At 52.7% G+C, this 26,422-nt stretch overlaps 1 protein-coding gene across 3 annotated transcripts in view; it reads left to right on the top strand.

Annotated features, from left to right (window-relative positions):
* PRKCA (protein kinase C alpha) overlaps window positions 1-26,422 on the top strand; it is a 368,584-nt gene that overhangs the window by 296,337 nt on the left and 45,825 nt on the right. For 2 of the 3 annotated variants that reach the window (XM_082441892.1, XM_082441893.1), the window contains exons 9-10: window positions 25,307-25,444; window positions 26,224-26,397. In XM_082441892.1, coding sequence (XP_082298018.1) covers window positions 25,307-25,444; window positions 26,224-26,397 — 312 coding nt within the window. The remainder of the gene's footprint in view (window positions 1-25,306; window positions 25,445-26,223; window positions 26,398-26,422) is intronic. The other variant, XM_082441894.1, reaches the window with a different exon arrangement.

Genomic DNA, 26,422 nt, shown 5'->3' with positions numbered 1-26,422 from the left:
TTATTGAGGGCACTTTTTTTTTTAACTTTAGGAGCTTCCCTTAAAAAAATTAATTTTCATGTTGCAATCATGCTGTAAATAATGGGCACGTTCTAAGTTCTGTAGACCAGCCATATGATGAAATAGAGGCCTAATGGTAAGAACTTTATCGCCATTTAAGAACATTGTTTTTATGGAGAGATCTGTCCTCTTTTACATTGACATGGATTTCTGGAACGTAATGTGTGTAAATTGGGAACTTCGTGTAACTGGCAATGGATCGGATAATCCCTGGACAAAACAGGGCTTCAGTAGCTTTCAGGGGAGGGGAATTCTCACACCGAGGAGTCAGTCTGCGTGGGCGCTTCTTCAGGGGCTCGGTTGAGGGTCCTGGTTCGACACTCCAGGTGAGCACATCTGGAGGATGCTGGCCGTAAACCACCGGGAAGGAAGGCAGGATAATCACCAGGAGGGCGGCAGCTAATGACTCATTAGGTCAACAACAGAAAGGGCACGTCATCCACTCCCACGAAAGCCCAGCATCTCTGTGGGTGCCATGCTGCTGTTTTGATCTCTTACAAAATCCGGGGTCTGAACCTTTCGCATCTTGAGCTATGCCTGGGGACTTCTACACGACATTCACCTTACCCGTTGGAAGAAAGGGTATCTTCTGACCACGCCTGTTCCTCGTTGAAAACGTTTTCCGAGGACCTAATGGCATTTGTCCGTTTCCCCGGTTATTAGTGAGCTGGAGCATTGTTGCCTTGTGTTTGTCAGTCGGCTGACTCTTCCCCGCAGCCATCTGGGCCATGTCTACCTGCAGAGTTGGGTTTCTCCCAGAATCAAGAAAACGGGAGGAGGAAAGGGGAAGCGAGGAAGAGGACCACTTCCCTCCCTAGGGTCTGATGCAGAGCCCTCTCCTAAGGCCTGGCCCCTCACCCCTGGGCAGGGCATTCTCACCAAGACCAGCCCTGCTACCCGGGGAGAAACCGAGCCCGAAGAGCTGAGAACCTTCGTCAGGTTTCCATCCAGTATCACTGCCACTACCTCTCATTTGTATTTTGATGACTCTCAGGTACCGATGGGCTTTAAAGGAACTCATTTCTACCTGTGGGGTTGCTTGTCTCCCACACATGTCGTTACAGTTATTGGAGAGTCTGAGGTTTAAAAAAAAAGTCAAGCAGCTTTCCTCAGAGGAGGCCTCACCCTTCCCTTCTGCCTGATTGTCGTAGATTCATCACTTTCATCATTTGTTTTAGATAATTTAAAAAACAACATAATCAGAAGCTAAAAGCACCTTCGTCTCTTTCTCTACTTGCTACCCACCTTGCTCCACTCTGGCGTAAGTGAAAATCTAATATTAAAAAAAAAGTTAAGAAGCAAAACAGACGCACCCATAGCAGAATTAAGACAGCTCCGAGGCCACGCACTTTGGGCTTTGTCTGCGTCAGAATATTTCTGTTGTCAGAAAATAATGGAAAGTAGTGCCCCAGGAGAAAGCTGGCAGGTGATATTTCATAAATAACTCCGTGGAGTATAAGGATTCAGGAAAACAAGATGAATTTATTTAAATTGCAGTGTGTGAGCTCCCTGTAGGGAAATAGTTTTAAAGTGCTATAGAAAAGAGAGAAATTGATGACCATGTGTGAAACAGGGCAGTTGCTCGTGGGGTGTGGTCTTGACCACCATCTCCCATCGTGTCCCTTCAGGGAGCAGGCGATAATGGCTACGCTGCAGGCGTTTTCTGTGTTGAGCACGGGTACCGCTTTCCTCTGAGAAGTGGTATTGCCTCGTGTGGTTAAGAGCCCAGCCCTGGAGCCCTCCTGCCGGGGTTCACATCCGCTCATCTCCATCCCACTTGTCTGAACTTGGACAGGTTACTCAGGCCAGGGTATTCTAGGAAGACTATACAACTTGGAATCGTTCTCCAGGGCTTCACATCCTGGCTCTTCCACTTACTAGCTCTGGTGACGTCGGGTGAGATTCTTAAACTCTCTGATCTTTATAGTTTCCTTGTTCATGAAACGGGGATGATGGTAGTACTGCTTACTGAATTGCTCCGAGGATGACAGCAGCTCATCTGTGTAAGTTGCTTAGCCTGGTCCCTGACACAGAGTGAGTGCTCAGCAAGTGATAGCTAGGACTCCTTTTTGCTTTTATCAAAGCTGATTATATGAAAAAGACATTACCTATTCAAATTGAATTTTGACTTACGTTTATAAAAACGTATGAACTCCGAGACTATATTTATGTGTGCAAAAGAGGTGCTACCAGAAGGCAAGAGCGTTCCAGACCCCTGTTTGAGTATTAGAAACATTGTCAAGGCCTCACTCCTGAGAAGAGACCAGTGCATTGATTGTGCCAGCGTTCACAGCTCTCCGGAGGCTGAGGCTGAACTCTCGTTCTCCCATCTTGATGGTGTTTTCAGAGGACGGGCTTCCCAGGCCGTCTCTTCTTCAGCTGTTTCCTGTGGCACGTGGCACGTAGCTGCACTTTCCCTTACCCTGAAAATCCTCTAGGGCTGCACTGCCCATTTCAGCAGCCACTGGCCACACGAGTCCATGGAGCATTGAAAATGCGGTCCGTCTGAGCTGAGAAGTGCGCGCTGTAAGTACGAAGTGCACCCCGGATGTCAAAGGCGCAGTAAAAAGAAGAGAACGTAAAATAGCTCATTAGGTCCGTCTGAGCTGAGACGTGCGCGCTGTAAGTACGAAACGCACCCCGGATGTCAAAGGCGCAGTAAAAAGAAGAGAACGTAAAATAGCTCATTAGGTCCGTCTGAGCTGAGACGTGCGCGCTGTAAGTACGAAACGCACCCCGGATGTCAAAGGCGCAGTAAAAAGAAGAGAACGTAAAATAGCTCATTAGGTCCGTCTGAGCTGAGAAGCGCACGCTGTAAGTACGAAACGCACCCCGGATGTCAAAGGCGCAGTAAAAAGAAGAGAACGTAAAATAGCTCATTAATAATAATTTTTATGTTGATTGTATATTGAAATTATATTTTGGATCTATTGGGTTAAATATGCATTTAATAACTCTATTCTACTTTGTGTTCTATGCGTTTATATGTTAGTATTAAATATAATATTATTGGAATGAATTTCACCTGTTTATCTTTTTAATGCGGTTACTAGAAAATGTAAAATTACGTATGTAAGTCACATCTGGACAGGGCTAGTCTAAGACATTCCTCCCAATGAAGAAAAACAGTTCCTTGCAAGATGGGGACTGAAATGCAAAACCCATGACTTTCTGATGTACAGTATTTTTCCCGGGCTTAAGAAATCAGTTGTTTCCAAGAGACTTGGATTTCAGAAAATAGATTCCCTCAAGATTCTGAGCCCATTATTGGGTGCAGATAAGTCTAATTTTTTTGCATGGCCAAGTAACTATATTAGAGACAGGGATATAACAAAGCTGGGGTGATATTTGAGTTATCTAGTAATTTAATAATACACGTTTCTAGTAATAATCTCAAAAGTCGCAATGAAATCTATTGAGATTTTCTGGTTAGTTGGAAAGTTGTGAGCGGAGGTCAGACGTCCAGGGAAGTGAAGGGGCAGGGCACCTCTGGCCTGTCTTCTGAACACAAGGTTGTCTTACGTCTCGGATTGTAGTAAACATGTGACCTGAAGACTGGGATCCCGGAGCTATGTTGATTTTAACAGGTATTTTGGCAACAGGTGACACTAGCTTTTTGTGGCTGAAATATTTTATTTGGAAGACTTGTTTGAATAGATTCTACAGAATGTCCACTGGTCAGAATCTAAAGCTGGATTAGCAATGGCTTCTGTCAAAATAACGTATGAGGTTGTGTCTTCACAGCTTTTTGTATTTGTGACCATTTGGTCTGAACCCAAAAAGAAGCCAAGATAAACTGGATCCCCGTGGTGCACGAGGATGAACTGCTTTGCAGGATCTGTGCTAGAGCCCCAGAAACCAGGATCACCCTGGAAACTCTGCAGATGCCTCAAGATCACATGTGTATCTGTTCTTATTTATTCTGGGGAAACGTTCTGAGATTGTCCTTGTTACTGATGAACAGCACGTGCTCCGATTACGATTAGAGTTACGGTATTTAAATCACCGCACATGAGACTCAGCTGCTAGGTTATATGTGGAAAGAGCAAGCAAGCATTCTTCTGTTTTTACTGTTGTTGAGACTGGATTTTCCAAAAGCCTCCATTGTCTTTGAAGACTTCAGCTAATTCAGGATATTCTTCGGATGGGAAAAAAATAGTTCATTGGAGACCCTCAGATAAATTGTAGCTGTTTGTTGATTTGATCTGGCCTGCCACTGTTACTATGGAAACCTGAGTACTTTCAGATGACCTTTTGGACACAGAACAGAAAATCTAAGTGCCCTGACACGGATTCTGCTTTTTTCCCACCTAAATGGCTTACATAATTACTTTCTGAGCTGTGTGATGTTAAGAGGGGAAAAAAATCTATAAGATGTACATCAGGTAAAAGAGATTTTATTTTAATCTTTGAGCTTCGGTTCTGTCTTAGGAGTAAAATCTTAAACTAAAATGGGACAAGGCTTAGCGTTGGAAACCGTTTTCACCCCTCCGTTAGATCATTGTAATGGGGTTAGCCCTGCCCCTCAGCAGAGCAAACTCCAAGGAAGCCTCTGAAAGTAACTGCACAGAATTTTTATTAGTCTGTGGGGGAGGGTGAATGCATTTATATTGCAGCATGGCAACATGTTTTCAGTATAATTTATCTTATGGAAGTGATCTTGTTGGGAAACCAAAAGAAGACAGTACACCCCGGTCATCTGTTCCATCCTCATGAATTCCTGAAATGACAGGAAAGCTTTGTGTTTGTAACCGTGGAGGTGGCCTTGTGGCCTTGTGTTGCTGGTTGAAGAAACAGGGCAAACCTAGTACTAGGAAGTGTTAGCAGCAGTTTTCACGTGTCCCCAGGCCCTGGTCCCCACAGGGGATTCGCGGGTACCAGGATGCTTCCCCCTGTTGACAGGGAAGGGAAGGAGGGAAGAGAGAGCCAGTGTCCGTCGACATGACGTAGACATGATGCACGTCTTTATCGTGCAGTCTCGAGCACCTGAGGAGTGCAAGGCCCCTAGAAGAGAAAAGCTGGAATAAGGATAACAGCACACTGGCCGGTGTTTGCTGTCTTTCCCAAGGAGCATAGCCTACCGGGAATTAGGATTGTGGATCCCTAGAGACGTGATCCCAGGGTCTCTGAAGGGAGAGGTGACACCCTGGCGCTCTGGACGCTGGCAGCTCCACGTCTGCTCTGTGGACCAGCAGCATGTGGGGGCTTTAATGTTAAACACGTCCACGTGTGGGATCTAGGCGGCTGCTGGGGGTGAAGAGCACAGCTCTGGGTCAGGCCGTCCGGGTTCGGAGCCGCAGAATCTCAGACCCCGTCCTGGACTTGCACTGGGTCAGAACCTGCATTTTAACCACGTCCCCAGGTGATTCGTGTGCCCGTCACAGCTTGAGACAGGCCGGTGGAGAAGACGTGACCTGCTGACTAACAAGTAAACACGTTCAGATTCCAGGGTGTTCGCGGTGAGGGCAGACTCCAGCACCCCAGTACCCATAGCAAGCAGCGCGGGGTCACCGCCAGCCACGTGTCCGCTTCTTGTCTTTAACATCTCATTTTATTTTATTTTATTTTTCAATTTTATGGAAGTACAGTTGATTTTCAATGTGTTAATTTCTGCTATACAGCGAAGTGATTCAGTTATATATGCATATATATAAGTATATATATGACCTTTCTGTGTATCTAACCTGTCCACTTTTAATTGGTGGGGGAGGGGCTTCCCTGGTGGCACAGTGGCTGAGAATCTGCCTGCCAATGCAGGGGACACGGGTTCGAGCCCTGGTCTGGGAAGATCCCACATGCCACAGAGCAACTGGGCCCGTGAGCCACAATTACTGAGCCTGCGCGTCTGGAGCCTGTGCTCCGCAACAAGAGAGGCCGCGATAGTGAGAGGCCCGCGCAACGCGATGAAGAGTGGTCCCCGCTTGCCACAACTAGAGAAAGCTCTCGCACAGAAACGAAGACCCAACACAGCAATCAATCAATCAATCAATAAGAACGTGAATTTCTAAAAAAAAAAAAAAAAAAAATGGTGGGGGAAAAATCAGAGAAGAGTAATATTTGTGATACTTGAAAACTAGGTGAAATTAAAATTTCAGGGTCCACAGACTGTTAGCGACACAGCCACGTCCGTTCATTCCCTTGCTGGCTGTAGCTGCTTTCAGGCTACGACAGCAGAGCTGAGTCATGTGACAGAGACTAAGACCCACGAAGCCTAAAATACATGTTGTCTGGTCCTTTTCCAGAAAAAGTTTACTGGCCCCTGGAAAGATGGAATAACGGAATATCAGAACTGGGAGGGGCGTTAAAATCATCTTTGTTGATGGGAAAACCAAAGCACAGAGGAATTTAGTTGAGCTCGTGAGTAGCAGGACCCGGCTCCCGTCTAGCGTAAGGCTTCTCTCCCCTGTCCTGGTCCTGTTCCCCCCGCGCCCACGACGCCCTCCCCCAGGTGTACGCCGTGTTCTTTCACGCATCTCAGAACCTGCTATGTTCCCTTGGAAAGACCCTCCCTCCTCCACTTCCCTGTCTCCGGCTCATCAAATCCTACTCCAGCCTTTACATACTCCTCCAGCCTTTTAAACTGGCCCGACGTTTCCTTGTGCAAACTAAAGGCCGTTGCCTTGCTGGACACACCTGTGAGATGTGTCACCTTCAGGTGTCCAGAGTAAGAACCTTGGGTCCTGCTCTGAATGCTTTGAAATCTAAACGTCAGGCCCGCGAGGAATCCACCTTTCCCTGGCTTTTGTCGACATCGCAGGGAGGGCGTCTGAGCTCAGGTGTGTGTCTGGGAAGAGGAGGGAAGCCTCCCGGGGCCTCGGCTGCGCTGCAGCCCACCATCTCCCTCTGCTCACACCCCAGGTCCCTGGAGCACTGGGGCGAAGCCACACGTGTGATGAACATGGTCACCCTTGGAGATGGACCAGCTCCTTTCCCACCCCGCTGGTGGGCTCCAGAAATGGGTAATTCTGGGCATTTCCCGCTGGTGAATCCTGCCTCTCCTCGGGGATAGAGAGCTAAGACGTGAACCTTGTTGCTAAGGACGTTGCTGAGTTGTAACGGGATGTGAAAGCTTCTACCGTGTCTCCACTCTGTGGGTAACAGTCCTGACCCTCTCTCCTTAGCCCACGCCCGGCAGCTAACCTAGATGACTCAGGCCGCAGGTCAGTTCTTTGTCCGGCTCTCGAGACGCTGATGCAGCCTCACCACTGAAAAGATGGTGACTGGCTTGGTGTCACGTGGCAGGAACGAGGCCTGGGGACACGGGGGCTTCAGAGGGCTCACCACGGCGGCTCCCAAAATGAGGCCCGGGAGCCTGTGACCGCGGTGCTCTCGGGAGTTTTGTTTTGGTTTTGCTGATGGTTTTGTTTCCATGGATGCGGTCGCCCTGCCTTTCAAGACCTTGGCCTTGGTTGTTCCTCTTCCCAGGCGTGAAACCAACAGACAGGTGGGGTCACGGAGCGTCCTCGCTCAGGAGCTGAGCGAATTCAGCACTGCTGTGTCTTCAGCGCTTCATTGAAAACCAGGTGGTTAACATTTAGGCTAATTGCAGCCGACACTGACCTTGTCCACTTTGAGCAGGGACACTTTGCTTCCTCCCCGCCCACCCTGACATCCAGGCGTGCGGTCCAGGAAGGCTCCCTCGGGGCTCCTGCGGACTCTCTGGCTGATTGACTGCATAAGCCTTTCCTTTTATTTTTCTTTTAAAGGAGATTTGGGTTGGTTTGTTATAGCCAAGCTTGAAACAGCTTAGAGTTCTTTCTGGGTCCATTTAAGTCTAAGAATAACTGCCCGGTGGCGGCTGGAAGGCTGCAGGCTGCACAGCACTTGCACAGAAGTGTCCCTGCTGGGGGATTTTTGTCTGCTGTCACGGATGGAAGTTGGAGGTGTGACCCCCTAAAGCTGTGTCACGGACGTCCCCAGGCATCTCAGCCAATCTGGAGACCTCGCTACCTCGAGGTATTCAGGCAGAGATTGGGCAACTCTATCAGAAGCTACAGGAGAGAAAGGCAAGCTTAAACTTCATCCGCAGCTCTTTCCAACACCAGGATTCCAGTGAGAATGTTTTGTTTCTCTTGTTAGTTCCTTTTCATCTTGATGTGGATTAAGATCTCTAGCCTAAAATAGAGCTTTGGGGATTGGAATAAAATGCCCTATTTTGAGAATAATTATAAATAGATTTGTGATTGCAGATTTAAAGGGCCATAATTATAAGATGTAATAGAAGATCATTGATCCAGACCTGTCGAAAACAGGTGTGAAATTCACAAGCTGCCCAGTGTCCTGTCTTTGTGGGCAAAGCCTTCCGAGCACAAAATATCATCCACTTGTCTCTAGTCTCCTCTCTGCTCAGGATCAGGGCTGTCGTGACCCTTTCAGGCTGCAGAATTTGGGTTCAGAAAATCAGCCTCCCTCACATTTTCTCCCAGCAGCTGACCCACACGCTGTATGAACTTGGAGAATGAATCCCATGACTGCTTGTGTAGAATTCTCTGTTAAGATGGTCTCAGCTTGCTTTTCTCACATTAGTACTTGAGAAAAGTAAAGTTTTCCAGTCATGATGGGTTATTTTAGAAGTTGAAAGGTGAACGGATGTCCGCCTGAAGAGTCAAACCTGGTGGATACCTGGCATTTGGTCAACCAGAACTTGGCTAACGAGTTGCCCAACGCTTTTATGTTTCGCCAGTAACCTTGGGCCTTCCAAATCACCAAGAAAAAGTACATGTTGTTACACATAGTTTTAGTGGCAAGTGGGTTTGGTTTTATTCTCGTTGATGGAGTAACAGCGATCTGTGTATAAAGCGACCTGGTAACTGGCTGTTAGCACCGCAAACACTCGACTAACCAGCACCCCTGTGTCCCATCACCCCGTCCCGCGGATTGGCCGAAAGCAAAGGAAACACGTGAACATTGTGGAGCTGTTGTCATGATGCCACGTCTGGCTGCACAGGCGCCACGAGGAAGAGGAGAGAAGGGTCATGGCCCCTGTGGTTTGACACGGTTCACTGGGGAAGGGTTAGTTCCCGGCCCTGCAGGGGCCACGGCAGACCTGCAGCCGCAAGTGCCGAGCGCTGCGCACCTGCCTTCCCGCCGTCTCTCCCCTGCTCTTTGTCTGCGTCGTCGGTGGGGCCTGCGGTGCGCGGTACTCACTTTGCCGTCCTCCTGTGTAGCCAGCACTTGCCCTGCTAACCCCGCGGTCTTTCTCCCTCTCCTGCCTTTCCCTGGGTGTCACATCCGCCTCTTAGAGGCAGTGCTTCCGTCACCCTGTCCTCTCCCGCCTTCCCTCCCACGAAAACGTTTGCCCGCTTTCTGTGGCCCCCCGCCTGCGCCCCCAGCCGTGCTCCCCACTCTGAAGGATGCACTGTGTGTCCTGATAGCTAGAAACTCGTGCCCACTGTGTCCTGTCCAAACGGCCACGGCGCCCCAGCAAGGAGAACGCTTGTGTGTCGACCACCCAGAGGATACTCCAGTCCTCCCCCATCTTCAGATTAGGTGCCTTTAAAGTTTTGCCAGGGAAATAGTGAAATCTCCTATGAGTGATTCATGAGAAGTTCAAGCCAATTTGGAAAGCAGCACATGAACGGAAAGAGTGCATCTGTAAACTGACAACACATTTTCCTTTCTTTCTGGTAATACATATTTCTAATCACATATCAAGACCCATTTCCACTCTGATCTAGGCATACACCTACATTAGCATGCAGTCAGTGCGACGTACTTGCACTACGTGTGTGTGCCGATCTGCAAGATCAGTGTAAATATGTCATGGGCTGAAATCATCAAATTGTTCTGATGTTCTGCATGCCTGGCTTCATACTCCTACCTCTATTTCATTTTTTTCTCATTTCTTCCCAACTCATTTAATTGTTGTAACCTAATCAACCATTCTGTCCCCAAAGGATCCAATGGAATTTTGCAACTTGCATGTAAATTATTTTAAAAATCTGCTCTATTGTCATTTCTGACAACACCGCTGTCTTTTGGGGAGCTGGTTAGGGCCACATACCAGCTGTGTTCTCAGTGTATTGCTTTTGTTAATAATTTAAATTAGCCTGAGATTGTTACAGCATATTCATATTGGAAGCGAGTGGAAAATTTAAACGCTCGAACACTTGGGTACAAAATTTGCAAGGAGAAATCCCACCCCTACCCGAAGCTAGAATCAACATTAATAGTCTTTCAAAAACACTGTGCTAAAGAAAACATCTGATAAATCATGTTTTTGAAGTTTCTCATCTCCAGAACTTGTACCTGACACTACAGGCATGTCTCCTGAAGGGGCCGCAAGAGATTAGTGACCCAGGTGACTGGAAATGGGGAGGAAAACAATATTCTTTGAGGTTTCACAGGTCTTTGCAGAGTGTGGTAGCTGTCACGTCGCTGCCCTCCTGTTGTGTGTGTTTTAAAACCTTGTCACACGACGTGGCGTGTCCGCTTCCGAGGAACATCTCCAGAAGTCGGCCACTCCTGAATATGCTGAGCCCCTGGGCGGTGTCACCGCGCCCCCACCGAGTGAAAACACCGGGCGTCCTCAGATTTGGCAGACGCCCCTGGATCATCCGGGGGGCGGAGTCAGCTCCTGCTCCCAGACAGACAGACAGATCGCCCGCCGTCTGACACCCGTCATTTCAAATGAGGGCCCCTCTCCCTCCTCTGACGAGCTGGACTCACACTTGGTCCTCGGATCCTAATCGTGACCCAGAGGCCTTCTGAGTGCTGTGACGTGCCTGAACAATGTGGTTCTGTCTCTGTTCCTATACTGGAAACTTCGTTATTCCACGGAGAAATAATACACAGATTACGGGGCTGCGTTTCCCAACGGACAGGAAAAGCTGGTGCGAAACTCAGATGTGGCTGGAAAGGGAAACAGAGAGAAAGGAGAAGAAAGGACTAGAGTGAGGGCTTCACCTCCCTGGGCCCCTCCTGGCCGGTGACCGAGGCCCCTCCAGCTCCGGGGAGGGGCGTCCCCTCCAGAAGGACTGTCCTTCCCCCGCCGGCCGGCGGCACTGCTCTCACCCGAACTTCCGAAGCGCCAGGCTGCCCGGGTTCAAACCCAGCCCCGCCAGCCCAAGCCACGCGGCCATCCTACTCCCCCCAGTGTGTCCAGGTCTGAAATGGGGACGATTCAAGTACCACCTCCTAGGGTCGGGCAGAGGCTTAGACGGGTAAGTGTAACAAGTGCTCAGAACGAGGCGCACTGAGATGTGCCTGCCGCCGCCGTCGTTCTCGGCATCCTCCCTGCGTCCCGCCCCGGGCTCAGGGCTCGGGGCTCAGGGCCCCGGGCTCAGGGCTCAGGGCCCCGGGCTCAGGGCTCCGGACTCAGGGCTCAGGGCTCAGGGCTCAGGGCTCAGGGCCCCGGGCTCAGGGCTCAGGGCTCAGGGCTCAGGGCCCCGGGCTCAGGGCTCCGGGCTCCGGGCTCCGGGCTCAGGGCTCAGGGCCCCGGGCTCGGGGCCCAGGGCTCAGGGCTCAGGGCTCAGGGCCCCGGGCTCAGGGCTCAGGGCCCCGGGCTCAGGGCCCAGGGCTCAGGGCTCAGGGCTCAGGGCTCCGGGCTCAGGGCTCAGGGCTCCGGGCTCAGGGCTCAGGGCTCAGGGCTCCGGGCTCAGGGCTCCGGGCTCCAGGGCTCAGGGCTCAGGGCTCCAGGGCTCAGGGCTCCAGGGCTCAGGGCTCAGGGCTCCAGGCTCCAGGGCTCAGGGCTCCAGGCTCCAGGGCTCAGGGCTCCAGGCTCCAGGGCTCATGGCTCCGGGCTCAGGGCTCAGGGCTCCGGGCTCAGGGCTCCGGGCTCCGGGCTCAGGGCTCAGGGCTCAGGGCTCCGGGCTCAGGGCTCAGGGCTCAGGGCTCAGGGCTCCGGGCTCCGGGCTCAGGGCTCAGGGCTCCGGGCTCCGGGCTCAGGGCTCAGGGCTCCAGGGCTCCGGGCTCAGGGCTCAGGGCTCCGGGCTCAGGGCTCCAGGGCTCAGGGCTCAGGGCTCCAGGGCTCAGGGCTCCAGGGCTCAGGGCTCAGGGCTCCAGGGCTCAGGGCTCAGGGCTCAGGGCTCAGGGCTCCAGGGCTCAGGGCTCAAGGCTCCAGCCCCAGTGGACGTGCCCCTGTGCATCGCTGTTCCCTGAGAAGCTGTCACCGAGTTAAAGGAACCTGCCTTTGTTGGGCTTTCTCAGCGGCTCGTGGGCCCGAGTCGGGGCCCCAGGTGCATCCGGCACACGGAGCCCTGCCCGGGGGAGCGGTGTCGGCCCCCGCCTGCAGCTGAGCAGGGAGACCCTCCTGCCCGGAGGTCACCTAAAAACAGGGGCAGGAGGTGCCGGCCGCAAAGCCTCTTTGCCAGCTCGCTTTGCGCTGGGTGTGTGTTTTATGTTTCCTGCACCTTTTGTTATGGGGTCTTAGGACAAGAAACCCAGATGACTCTACCTGAGAAGGGAAATGTCACCTGGATGTGGGGAGGTCACCCTGACCCGGCGGTGGCAGGGGGGTCCCGTCACTTGTTCACATCTCTTTTCATGGCAGCACCCTCGCTGGCTTGTGAGCCGATCTTTTCCTTGTGGCTTTTTCTGAAAGTAGCCCTGTCGGTAGTCAGTCCACAGCTGGCACCCGGGACCAGTGCCCTCGGTGGACGTCTGGAGAGAAGCGTGCGGCCAGCGGCCCCGGAGAGGGGCGGGTGTAGGGGGGCGACCCAGCCGCGATCTCGGTCCTCACCGGGCCTGGTCCTTTTTCGAGCTACATTTCCCCGGGTCCCGGCAGCCTGTGGGGACCCCTGGCGTCACAGTAACTGAACTCACTTACATTTACTGGCTCTTCCCCGGCCTGTTGACAAAAGAGTTCCGTCCGCTTCCGGGGCAGAGACACCCTCTCCCACGAAGCTCGTCCTCAAGGGCCTCCTCCGGGCCTGGAAGCGAGACCCTCAGAGCAGACGCCCTGGGCTGCCGGCCGCGTCTCCTGAGGGTGGCTGGGAGGTCCCAGTCCCTGGGGAGGCTCCTCCTTGTCCCCTCGCGTCCTCTGTGCCACGGCCTCGGGGTGGAATCCTCCTCCTGGTACAGCAGCTCCTGAGTAAGCAGGGCGGGGGTCCCCACACAGGAGGAGGTGGGGAATTGGAGTCCGTTTTACAGGTGAAGGAACCGAGGCCCCGGAGTGGTCAGCAGAGCCGGAGCTGGTCCTTCCCATCCGGGTCGCCCCCCAGGTCCCCTGTCAGCCGATTACCACGTGGGGCGGTGGCGTGAGGGGACAGCCCAGAACAGCGCAGCTGCAGCCCCTCTTGGAAGCAGGTGTCCCATTGAGCTATAATTAGGTCCCTCCTTTTCAAAGACTGGTGCAGTTTAAAACGCTCAGCGAAGCTAGGATGAAATCAACGATTATGGAAATGCTGTGCTAAATTTAATTGCAGTCGGTCCCGCTTTCAAAATGCTTGCTGCTGTCAATTAGAGGCGTCTTAGAAAAAATTTAAGTTGAGTAATCGAGCAAACGTATTCAGCGTTTTAGGGAAAGGATCATATTCTTTTCTTTCTTGATCCCTCCATGGGGATCAAGTTTCCAACCTCTTTTGCTAGGTGCCCGGTCCTTCCCACCTTGCCTGCAGCAGCTGAACGGCGATGAAATGTCTGGAACTCTCCCCAGGGATCTGGGCTTTATCGCCAGTTACGGTTTGGGTTTTTGTTGTTGTTTGTTTCTCAGGAGCTGACATTCTGTGATCGCTTAACGCCAGTTGAATTTCCCCAGGGGTGGCCATTTCACTGAATTCTGCCCTCATGTGACTCTCCTCATTTCTATATTTCCCAGGTTATTCTGTGCTTCTGCCTGTAAGATAGACACAGCGGGTCTCGGGGGACCACACCCACCACCCCCTTCGACCCTCACAGCCTCCCTGTCACCACGTTTTGCATCTGTGGTTTGCAGAGTCTGGGCCCAGTCAGAGGTTTGGCAAGAGATTCAGGACACAGAGACGTCTAAAAGTGGTTGGTTTTTGTTGTTTTCTAGAAATCATGCACGTGGCGATTCTGAAACGTACTCGGGCATCAGCACACGTTTCCATAGGCATCGCGCAAAGGCCTTGTTCTCACATGAGAGGTCTGAGTCATCCTCTGTAAAGGTAGAGCTGGGAAGGTAGAATTTGCAGCTTATTTGTGCCATTTTGCAGCATTTAAGGGAACTTTACCTCTGTGGGCCAGACTAGTCAACTTGGGCGTATTTCTGCTAAGGGTCCAGTCAAAATGCAATCGGTCCAGAAAATAAATACCACAAGAGGGCAGTAAAGATTTGCAAATAAAGGAGTCCACAAAAACCTGCACCCAGAAGATAGCAGTGAGCTTTACTGCACCTCTTTATTTTTTGATGGGCGTGAAGATGAGGTTCCCTCTTGGGGCTCCCAGCTGTCCCTTGATTTTAGGGAATCGTCATGGTCCTGCAAAGGGGAGGGGGCCCGGGGTTCCTCGAGGTCCCAGTGGTTCCTGCAGCCCCCTCTTGCCGAGTCCAGCCCGCTTCATATCTACTCTGCTTTCTTAGCACAGAGAAGGCTCCCCCACTTCTAAGCAATGTTGCCGGCAGTCTGGAAAATCATTTACTTTGATGGCATCATGGGTTCATTCGGTTCTGACCCTGCCCCAGCCGACTTACAAAGCCAGCGCCCTGTTGATCCCAGAGGGGGGTGCGTTTTTAGCAAGAGAAGGATACAGGTTTCACAAAATTACTCAGTGCCCCAAATCCTCTACCAGTAACACGCTGTGGCTGTGAGCGCTCCCGTTAGGGTTTCCTCTGAGGTTGGCATTAGGCGGGTGTGTGCCCTCAGCTCCCTGGTCGGAGAAAGACGGTCTCTTTCCAGACGGAACAACCTAGAAAGGAGGAAGGCTTTGGTTCCAGCTCCTCACGTGAGTCGGGATCCTCAGCCACTGGGGAGAACTAAGGTCGGCAGCCTTTCCAGGACCTTTGTAGCAGGTGAGACCAGTCGTGCTATCACGACCTGATGGTCGTGGCTGAGCCTGCCTGAGGTGTGTGTCGGCAATCGACGGACGAATCTGGGAGACGTTGGGGCGGGAATCTAGGTTGCCCGCAGAAAAACAACACAGCTGGACACTAGAGAGAGGTGTGTAACACTCGGTTCCAGATGAACCAGACGCTTTATATTTTCCGCGGTGGGCAGAGTGCTGCTGTGTCACTGGTCCGGCGTGTCTCCCGAGAGTGTGGCTCGGTTGCCGTGACAACAGAGGCCTGCCGGTTGCCTGCGAGTCCGGCAGCAGCTACAGCCTCAGTGGATGTGTCCGTTAAAATACTTCTCAGTCAGAAAATGACTTAATGTGGTCTACCCAGAAATTTTTGCTCTGCCGAACAAGTAACTCCACTCACTACGCTGTTTGGCTGCAGAGCAGCTTTTTCCTGTGCTGGTCGTGGAAGAGGCTGAGTAGTAATGTGATTCAAGTGCATTTGAGGTCATTAATTGTTGCCGTTCTGCTGGCTTAGCAAGGAGCGAGACGTTGTGTTTAAATCTAACTGCAAATGAGGATGAACGATCTGGGAACCTGCGAGATTGAGGGCAAGAGTAGGCAGACTGCGGCCCACAGGCCAGATTCTGGCTGCTGCCTGTTTCTGTAAATAAGGTTTTATTGGAGCACAGCCACGCTCGTTCACCCGTTCATTCACGTAGCTCTCACACTGCAACGGCAGAGCTGAGTAGCTACGACGGAAACAGTATTTGGCTTGCAAAGAAAATACTTACTCTCCGTTCCTTTGTGGAAAACGTTTGCCTATCCTAGATAGATATAGGAGGATTGAACACTGAATTCAAAGACCAGAGTTCTGGATTCAGAAGCCAGGGAGGAAAATTGATTTAGACACTTCCACCAGGCCCCCTGGCCTCAGCCTCCTCAGCTGTAACACGGTTGGCCTTGATGAGCTTATTTCCAACTTCCTTTCAAATACTAAAAGCTGCCTCAGTCTTAGCGCCGGGGGATGACCCTCTGCGGGATGACCCAGGGCCCTGTTTCAAGGACTGACGTAGAGGAGGGTAGCGTTCTTCTCTCCCCCCGCCCGGTGCAGTCACGACCCAGCTCCGTGGCCCTAGGCAGCAGAGTTGGCTTTCTGGGCAGGAGCATCTTCCAATGGACCATAGGCAGGTCTGACCTTTTCAAGGACCTTCCGTGGCTGCCGGGCTCTGGTTCTGAGGCCCCTGCCCGCAGCTGAATGGCACACACCTGTGATTTGCTGTCTCCCCGTGATTCCCAAATCCAGGAGAGAACTCCAGTGGGCAGGTGTCGACACAGGTGTGTAGGAGGACACAGGTTGCAGGGAGGTTGCAGTTGCAGTTTGGATTGTACTGCCGTGATGAGGAGGTGGGGTGACTTGAGGGGTTCGCTTACCTAAGAACCACTGTTAAACTCTCTGAAGCAATTAACTTCTCTCCCAAGACTGCTCTCCATGTTATCTGGAGGTGAAGATGTGCTTCTGTCTTGGCGGCTGATATAAAGCACATAGACCAAGCCAAATCTGAAAAGGAAGTGCTATTAGGAATTCCAACCACGGAATTAGACACGGGACCTAAAAGAAACCAAGATCCTGCCCTCAGGAATGAGTCTTCCCTGAGGCTTTGGGTTTCCCCCCTTTCTCTCTGACTTTCCTTGGCCAGATTTGAATGTCCGGCCTTGTGTACCAGCCTTTGCAATACCAGGACCCCTTGACCTGGCAATTCCACAGCAGGAACCTATCCTGGGGAGATTGGGGTTGTGCACAGAGATTTGGATTACAAAGTTGTTCATCTGCACGTTGATGACAGTGAAAATTGGAAACAAGCTAGGTGTCCAACAGTAGGGGACTAGTTAGATCAAGTGCAAGAGAGCCACACGGTGATGCGGGGGGCATCATACAGTCCCTAAAGCCACACGGTAGAAGAGCGCCTGTAGCTTCAAAAGGTCACATCATACACGGGGGAAAGACAGGTCACAAACAATAGAATTGTGTGCAGGTCATATAAGAAAACACGAGGAGAGAGGATTAGAAGCGTATCTCACAAAATGTTCACAGTGATTATCTTGTGATAAAATAATGGATATTTTAAATTGTTTTTTTTTTAACTTATCCATGCCTATTAAATTTTCTAAACTGAACACATATTACGTTTATAACAAGAAGCAGCATTCTTATAGAAATTATTTAAAAGCAAAAACTCTGCCTTTTATAAAGTTTTATATTAGAAGGAATTGCCTTCCCCAATCCTTGCATTCAGTCTAGAAGTATTTGAGGATCACCCCGCCCTGGGCTCCCTCCTGGGCACTGGAGACACATCAGTGAACAGAACAGATGCGGTTCCCGCCCTCCTTCTGACAAAGGGAGGAAGAGAAATGTATAAACAGGCAGTGAGAAGAGCTTGAGGGAAGACAGGGTGCCATGTTGAAGCCTTGAGGTTAAAGCGTCACCTGAGCAGAGATGGGGAAATGCCCTGCCCGTGTGGGCAGAGAAGGAGAAAGTGCAGAGACCCTCGGGGAGCAAGCATGCCTGGCGTGTTCCAGAAGATGAAAAATTATTTAGCCAGAGAAGAGCAGGCGTTTTATTTACTCTGACTGTGCTACCCAGGAGGCTATAATGCCCATTAAGTAACATCATCTTAGCCCATTGCCCGCTTACTGAGTCGAGGTAATAGATGTGACTTGTGGCTTATGAGAAATACCCAGGACATACTCCGTTAACAGTGTCATGGAAAACGCTTTCCTTTGTGGTTTTCTTCTCCTGAAACCACTTCTCTTTTTTTTAAAAAAAAAATTATTTTATTAAGGTATAGTTGATTTACAATGTTATGTTAATTACTGCTGTACAGCAAAGTGATTCAGTTATACATATGTATTTTTTTTTATATTCTTTTCCATGATGGTTTATCATAGGATATTGAATATAGTTCCCTGTGCTCTACAGTAGGACCTCGTTGTTTATCCATCCTCTATATAATAGTTTGCATCTGCAAACTCCCAGTCCCTCCCTCCCCCACCCCGTTCCCCTCGGCGACCACCAGTCTGTTCTCTGTGTCCGTGAGTCTGTTTCTGTTTCATAGATAAGTTCATTTGTGTCGTATTTTAGATTCCACATGTAAGTGATAGGTAATTAACGTTGCTCTGGTTGCAGGGGAACATGTCACCTTAGAGGTAAGACGCTGTGCGGGGCCCGTGGTTATACACGGCCTGGCTCTTTCTGTTACCCACGCCCTGGTTGATGGAACAGCACCAAAACACCATCAGTCTTACGTTGCCAAGGGTGTTCAGATGCACAGATATAGACACAGAACATTTTTATAGCGGAAAAAAAAACTGTAGAAGAAATTTACAGTTATTCTTCTGCCCCTACACCTGGTCATTGTTGGCCTGTCTGCCTTCGGGATCTTAGAATAGGAAGAACCTTCTATTGTCAGGTTCCTCTCTCTACACTTTGCAAACATCTATGATAAATATATTCATCAAAGCCATATTTTCTACTATGCTAGCAAATACTGTGTGTGTTATCGAAAACACGTTTACCAAATAGGAACGACTAGAATGAAGTTAAACGTGAAAGCAAACTTCAGAGGGTTCCCCAAAGGCTGTGTGGTCGCAGGATGGACCCACTGGGAGCCTCTACAGTATTCCTACTCACTCTGTGTGATTTACAGAAACGCCACACTAGGAGTCCTTTACATTGTGAACCCCTTCAATGATGGCAAACGGTTATGACTTTACAAGAGTATGTCTGTCGCATAAAATGAGACACACGTTGGCGATTAGTAAGTTTTCCGATGGGGAAACAGTGCTGCCTGGTCTTGAGTCCCGGTAATCCAGTTAGCGCCATGACGCCAGACCGGGCCTCACGCTGATATGCCATCTTTCAAGGAGCCTGAGGATCCTGGGTTCTCAGTTGTTTAATCATAGCCAGTAAACCATGCTGTGTTTCAGTCTAATTGAAAAAAAAAAAAGGGCACGCTAAAGCTTCAGCATTTAAAGTCACTATTCTATTCTGCAGCACTATACGTAGTTTCCATTTTTATTTCCTCTTTTAAAACTTTCTATGCCGTTCTAGTAAGTCGAGGTCTTTTCCTGCACCTAGTCCTGGCCCAGCCTCTTCGGGGGCTGCATAAGATTCTCCAGAAATCGGGCTGAGCAGTTGGAGCTGAGACCCGTTTCCTGTCCTGCCCACCAGGAGGGCACGGAAGCCCCCGGGGACGTGCCTCGACCTCCCCACAGGTCCCGAGCCCCTGGGGAGCCTTTCTGCAGCCCCGACACATACCCACGGGGCACAGGGTTTCCGGTCCATGCACCAGGCAGGCAGAACCCTGACCCAGGCGGCCTGCAGCTGCTCACAGAGGCCTTCGACCCGCCGTCAGGGAGCAGGTGTGTGCCAGGAGCCTGGGGTAGGCACTGACAGTGTCTCCCTCCCGGGGCAAAGGAAAGGAGACCAAGGTGAAGGGTGTGCTGTGCGGAGCCACGGTGGTGGCTCTCGAAAAGGGTTCCTCGTTTCATCTGCAGCATCGCCCAGGGATGTAGAGGTCTTCTCGCCCCCCAAGCCCCAGAGAGGCCGTGTAATCTGCCCAGGCTCACACAGCGAATATGGATAAGGCCAAGATTTGATGCAAGCTCTTTAGAATCCAAGTCAGGGGCTCTTTCCAGAGCTGCCCTTGATTTATATGATAACTGAAGGTTTTTAGAGGTGAAAACAGTCTTGGGATCATTGAATCTGGGGGAGAAACATTTCGATTGTCTTAGATCAGCACATCTCAAGCTTTAAATGTGTGCAGGAATCACTGGAGGCTGTTGTTGAAAAAGTGTGTTCTGATCCGGTAGATCTGGGGTGGGGTGGAGAGGCTGCATTTCTGACAAGCCACCTGGTGGTGCTGATGTGGCTGGTCGACGGACCACAGGACCTTTGCACTGCAAGTTCTTCAGAGGAGAGGCTACTTATTGCTCTAGTTTCCTCAGCACCTAGCCCCCATGTCTGAGGCATGACGGACACACAGACATTTGTGGAAAACATGCTACCGTGTTCTGAAGTCACACACGAGGACCGGGGGGTTCTGAAGACCCACCGTGTGCTTAGCAGACTCTGTGCTGGGGCTCCACTAGGCCCTCTTGGGAAAATGGAGGTGACTAGGAAGAAGAATGAGAGGTGCCACACGTCGAGCCCTTGCTGGGTACCAGTTACCGTCCAGACGTCCTGGCATCTGCTCCTCCCAAGAGCCCGGCGAGAGGAAGGCCAGCAGGATCATGCCGTCTTACAGAGGACGGACCAGAGGCTCCGAGGGCCTCAGGGGCTTGTCCCCGGCCACACGCTGTGTGTGCTGAGCTGGGACTCAGGCTGCGAACTCTGGGCTGCTGCTCGCTAGAGAAGTTAACACAGGACGTCAGGGCTGCGAGGCGTCCCACGTGCGGGGGTGGAGGACGGCGCCTTACTGCAGCTCCGTGCCATCTGCGCGGCTCAGAGCCCAGCCCTCCGTCAGCTTTCTTCACTCAAGATCTGAGCTTTCTCAGCAGGAAGCATCAGCAGCCCTGGTGGTGGTCTCTCTCCTCTGAATCTCAGCCTTCAGGAGGCAGCCGGCTTTCCGGTCTCCGTGATTTGGATTCCCAGCTGCTCACGGACCCCGCAGGGCATCAGACTGGGCCGGGTCGTGTTTACGTTGCTGTGAGCGAGAGATGTCAGCACGATTATTCTGATGCCTCATGGGTTTGCCCACAGCTCTGCCGTGAGGCCCTCTCTCGCTGGACATATATTGATTTTGCTGCACTCCTGGTGGAGTCTGAATTACATCCCTGACAACCAGAGTTCTGTCAACAGTATGCAGGCCGGGAAGGGCAGGTCTCTCTGTCCTGCTGGGAGGCCGGTGGGGCTCAGAAGGTCATTGCTGTTCTTCAGTCCAGGATCCCAGCGGGTCCTCTCACTGGAGGCGTGTCCCTGCAGAGAAGCTCTTGCAAGGGCCTGCTGGCCGGGCTGGCGTGGCCTCGGGGGAGGGTCACCACGTGGTCATGCTCCCTGAAGGCCGGGACGCCCTCGCGGCCCCTCCCTGTGGCTGCCCCAGCTGGACCAGGGACGCCTCGAGGGAAGGAACTGCGACCATGTGTGGACGTCCAGACGCACAGTGTCAGGGGCAGCTCTCGGAAGCGGCCACCTGGTAGCCGCTGCCTCTCTGTGTTGACGTTTGTCATCTCCCCCATGAGCCCCAGCTGCAGGCTGACTGTACAGCTCACGGTTTGGCCTCGTCCGCTTCTGTCAGTCTCAGTGTCCCCGTGAACTCACGTGTCTGAGTGAGTGAATGAGATATTCAGTGAGTGTGTAGTCATGGGCCCCACGACGGCTGGGCCTGAAGATACAGAGATGAGTAAGATGGTCCCTGTCTTCCAGGGCCTCACAGTCTAGTGAGGAAGACAGATGAGCAAATCCAAGAAGAAGGTACAAGTGTTGTTGAGGTTCCCCCAGAAGCCGACTCTGCCACAAGGTTTTGAGAACAAGAATTTCAACTGGGAACGGGGCTCAGCCTTGCTGGGGAAATGTGACATGACGTGACATCCGTGACAGCAGCTGTGGGGCAGTCCAGGCAAGCACAGGGGTGCAGAGCCAGAGGCTCAGGGCACGTGGACCGGTCACAGACCGTGTCGGCCCCAGGTTGGAGATCCCCGGATGGAGACAGCAGGAAGACACAGGGGTGCTGCTTGAGCTGGATTTGGGGACAAACCAGACAGCAAGGCCCCTGTGGGAAGGGCAACCAAAGACCCGAGGCCGGACAGACGGCCAGAGGGGTGGCGGTTAAGGTCCGAGGTATCCCGGCCAGGTCTCCTCACCCACTGGGAGGGCTCGGCCTTTCTCTCCGCCAGACGGGACGTCGGGGACCAGGACAGGATCCCCTGGCACAGGATCCCTGCAGGCAGCAGACGGGGGGTAGGGTGGAAGCGGGGAGACCAGCGAGTGGCGAGGGGGGGATGGTGACCGGATTGGCCGGAGAGGTCGAGAAGGAGGCCCTGAGGAGAGGGCGGATTCTGGACGAATCTGAAGGCGGATTTGGCATGACAGGTTAGCTGTCGAGTGAGATATCAAACACATAAAGACGCAGTAAAACACTCACCAGTTGCCCTGGGAGCTGTTAGGAGGAGACCAGGGCGCCATGGGGGAGAAGAGCAGGACTACGTGACAGGTGAGCTGGACCCTGGGGAGGGGACAGAGGCCGGGGCGGAGCCGCACGCAGACAGCCTGGGGGGAAGGGTGAGAAGGCGGGGGCCGGGGCAGTGCCCACGCCCCTCCTGGGGTCCTCTGCCCTCCGGCCCCCAGGCATCGCTGCCGCCCCCAGAGACGCAGCGCCCAAGGGGCCCACCGGGGTCTCCTCCAGCCCCAGGTCAGGCCCGCCCAGAGTAATGAGATTCTAAGCTTGTGGGATTTTCTGCCGTGCGGAGAGCCGCTTTGAAAGCTCAGAGCTGTGATGGCCGCAGGGCCTGGGCGGGGGGCAGCCTGGGCGGCGGGCTGAGGCCGAGGGGTCTGTGGGGCGAACTGCACTCGGGGGCAGGGCCGCTGCCTGAGGGCCCCAGGCCTCTTCTTCCTCCGGCCGCCTGGGGCTGGGGGCCTCCCCGCGCTGGGGGCCGTCCGTGGCCGCGGGCTCATGGCCCGCCTGGGCATCAGGGTCGCTCGTGGCCAGTCGTCCCTCCCAGACCCCACACGCTGATTTCAGAGCGACATCCGGGCTACAGAGGTCCCCGAGCGCCTGACTGCGGGCTGTCCTGTCCCCGGAATGAGACCAAGGCCGCGGCCCTGGTACAGGCGGCGGATGCGGGCGTGTGAGCCCCGCCGCGTCAGGTTGGAGGCCTCGCCGCATCAGCCCGTGTCCCCTCTTGCACTGGAGTTGAAGCGTCAGAGGAGGGAGGAGCAGGGACGGTCGGGCAAGGCCACCAGGGCCACCGGGGGCGCCTGCCCAGGGCCTCCGCTGCGCTCGGCGGCAGCAGGAACGTTCCTGCTGCCCCTCAGCCGTTCCAGCACCTCGAAGCACGAGGCCACTGCATTTGGGCCTTTTCAGACGTCATCGTGAAGTTCCCGATGAAATTGAAGTCTCTGTACCTCTTTCTGATCCCTTTTTTCTTTGTATCCATCGGAAGAACGGAATAGAGGGGCATAGTCGGTATTCCCATCTTGAACTTCTGATTATCTATCTAAATTTAGGCACAAACCAGAAGGCTTATCAGGTTGGAATCATTCTTGGGCCGATGTTTGGAGGACAGGGCTGGTCCTGCCGTCGAGGGGGGTGAATGTAACCCCTGTGGTTACGTCCTGGCTCTTTCTCGCAAGTGTGTCTGAAAACCCCTCCCCCCTTTGTCACCGGTGAGGCCGCTGAGGTCGAGCATCCGTGTTTCCTGCGGTCCCCAGTTAACACGTCTTTCCCGCCACCTCGCACGTGCGCTGTCACTAGGGCCCTGGTACAACTGCCTTAAATACTTCCAGCCTTGAAGCAAAGGAGTTGGGCCATCTTTCCCCCACGTTTCAGTGCCTCTACTTAGATGGGTTCACTCAGTTCGTCGGAGCTGGCACTCAAGCCCCAGGGTTTGATCTCTCTACGGATGGGTTATCTTGATCAGAGAGAAGCGCCACCTAACAGCCCAGCACGTGATGAGCACGATCGGGCCTCATTTCTCTCTTCCTTCGACCGGAATGCTGAGTGCACAGCTCGTGCCGAGCGCGGGGCTGGGCCTGGGGCTCCGGAGGCGGCGGACGGCTCGCTCTGCAGACGCAGATCCTCCCCAGCAGTGCCGGCTGCGAGCAGCTCACTCAGTAACTGGGGGTGAAGGGGCTCCCGCGCATGGGGAGTGTGGATCACTCCTCGAGAGCCTTCTCTGCTGCTGAAGAAGTAATCCCGCGTTTCCCCCCAAGGGCTGGGGCCGCTCTGGTCCTACACGAAAGCTCTCGAGAGCCTTCTCCACCTCCTGCCATCGTCTTGGGAGCCAAAGCTGCCCTTCCTCAGATCTGCTGGACCCCCTCATTAAGAACAGGGCTAGAGCAAGAGCCTTTGCCGTTTGGCTCCGGGCTGCCTTTCCAGCTGCTGGCCGGCGACCGGCCCCTCCCTGGCAGGAGGATTTCAGCCTGTGGGGAAGCCCGCACCTGCTCCAGTTCTCCACGGGCTCCTCCACCGACCCAGACGTCCCCGTGTGACCCCCTTGCCTTGCCTTCTCTGCACCTTTCACCTCTGACCTGAGACTCTAACTCCCCGTGAGAGCAACGAGGGGTGGTCTTTACGCAGGATGAGTCTAGTGGGTGAGAACTCCTTTGGGTAACTCACGGGTCATGACCCAGGATTCTTCAGGGGCAGAGAGCACTGTGGGCTTCGTGGGAAACCAGATGCTCTTACATGTCACCATTCTTCATGAGTCCAACTCTTTACCTAAAAAAAAAACAAAACAAAAAACCAACCCTCTGTTCTTCTTACTGTGCCTTTTAAAGTAGCAATAAATCATGCCCACAGCCTGCCGTTTAAGCGGTTTTCTCCGGAGGACACACTCTCCCTTTTTGCATGGGTTTCTGCAGATTAATCTTAAATTGGAAAATCTGCAAATAAGGAAAGCATCAGTACACAGTTTATTTCTTTTATTACATTAACTGTCACAAAGCCCCATTTTCCGCAAGAAGTTAACCTTTCCATCCCTGGATGAGAATTAACCCTCCTTTGCCAGAGTCCTGTGACTTGATTCTCGGTTAAAGACATAAAGAGTCAGGCTTCCCTGGTGGCGTAGTGGTTTAAGAATCTGCCTGCCAATGCAGGGGATACGGGTTCGAGCCCTGGACCGGGAAGATCCCAAATGCCACGGAGCAACTAAGCCCGTGCGCCACAACTACTGAGCCTGTGCTCTAGAGCCCGCGAGCCACAACTCCTGAGCGCACGAGCCGCAACTACTGAAGCCCGCGCACCTAGAGCCTGTGCTCCCAACAAGAGAAGCCACTGCAATGAGAAGCCTGCGCACCGCAAAGAAGAGTAGCCCCCACTTGCCGCAGGTAGAGAAAGCCCGCGTGCAGCAACGAGGACCCAACACTGCCGCCAAAATTAATTAATTAATTATTTTTTTAAAAAAAAGACATAAAGAGTCGTCTTGTGATAGGTACGGGCAACTCTTTGCTCCTTTGAAAATGTTGCCCTTAGGGGGAGTATAGCCACGGAGGTAGGAAGACGTGTTTCATCACCCTGGTTCCTTTTCTCACCCCATCCCATCTCCCACACGGTATCCAGCTCCGTCACAGAGTTTTCTATCACTTTTTTCCCTGGGAGAACGACTGATGGTTTTCACGTGTGTGCTTGTTGTTTAGAAAGCCAAGCTCGGCCCTGCTGGCAACAAAGTCATTAGTCCTTCTGAGGACAGGAGACAGCCTTCCAACAACCTCGACAGAGTGAAACTCACCGACTTCAACTTCCTCATGGTGCTGGGCAAGGGCAGCTTCGGGAAGGTAAGAGAACCGGGTCCACGACGGGGCCGGGCTTTGGCAGAGAACGCTGGGGTCAGTCCTGTTCTCCCCGAGGATTCCAGAGCAGCCGTTTAGATTCCCTGTGCTCTGCACACGTTTCTCAGTGGTTTCCCACTTCCATTTCTTTAAAAACAACTGTAACCAAAAAGCCACACAAGGCTCCCGGTGTGTCTCCGTTTCTGGGTGTGTGACGGAGTGGGTGCTCCAGAATGTTGGCTGAGTAGTTTTCACAACTAAAAGTTAAATGTTGACTTGCAGTAAGCAAACGTGATCATTAACAGATGCTGAACTGGGTTTCTTCAGTGGTCGGCCTGTGTGCCTACGTTTGCTTCTCTGGCCCCACATCTCATGATAGATCCAGGAACTGAGTTTGATCCTGCCCCCTTTGTTCCGGACTGGGCTCCTGACTTGTGAGAAGTGTACGAAGGTCAGTCACGTTTCTGCTCGGAGGATGCCTATGTAATACGTGCCTGATGCGAGACTCCTGCAGAGAACGCTAAGTAGCCCTTTCGGCGGCTGCAGTGGCGCCCTCGTGTGGCAGCAGCCCACACGGAGCGTAAACCCTGGCAGCTTAGAAACTGGGCAGCCTGAGGAATTCCATGTGCGGCGATGCGCAGTATTTCAAACCCGGCACATGAGGTGGAGCTTTATTAATATTGACGAATGGGCACGAAAGGCCTGAACGGCCGCCCGACCCGGCTCCCCGCCCCCGTGCCGGCCGTGGGCCTGGAGCGTTGAGGTCGCCCTCGGTCTGCCCGCAGGTGATGCTTGCAGACAGGAAGGGGACCGAGGAGCTGTACGCCATCAAGATCCTGAAGAAGGACGTGGTGATCCAGGATGACGACGTGGAGTGCACCATGGTGGAGAAGCGGGTGCTGGCCCTGATGGACAAGCCCCCATTCCTGACGCAGCTGCACTCCTGCTTCCAGACGGTGGTACGGACCCTCGCGGGCTGCCCCC

The sequence above is a fragment of the Balaenoptera physalus genome (assembly GCF_965194825.1).
Source record: "Balaenoptera physalus genome assembly, chromosome: 20".
Classification (NCBI taxonomy): domain Eukaryota; kingdom Metazoa; phylum Chordata; class Mammalia; order Artiodactyla; family Balaenopteridae; genus Balaenoptera; species Balaenoptera physalus.
The sequence above is the reverse complement of the archived record's forward strand: the minus strand, read 5'-3'. Positions and strand labels throughout refer to the sequence as shown.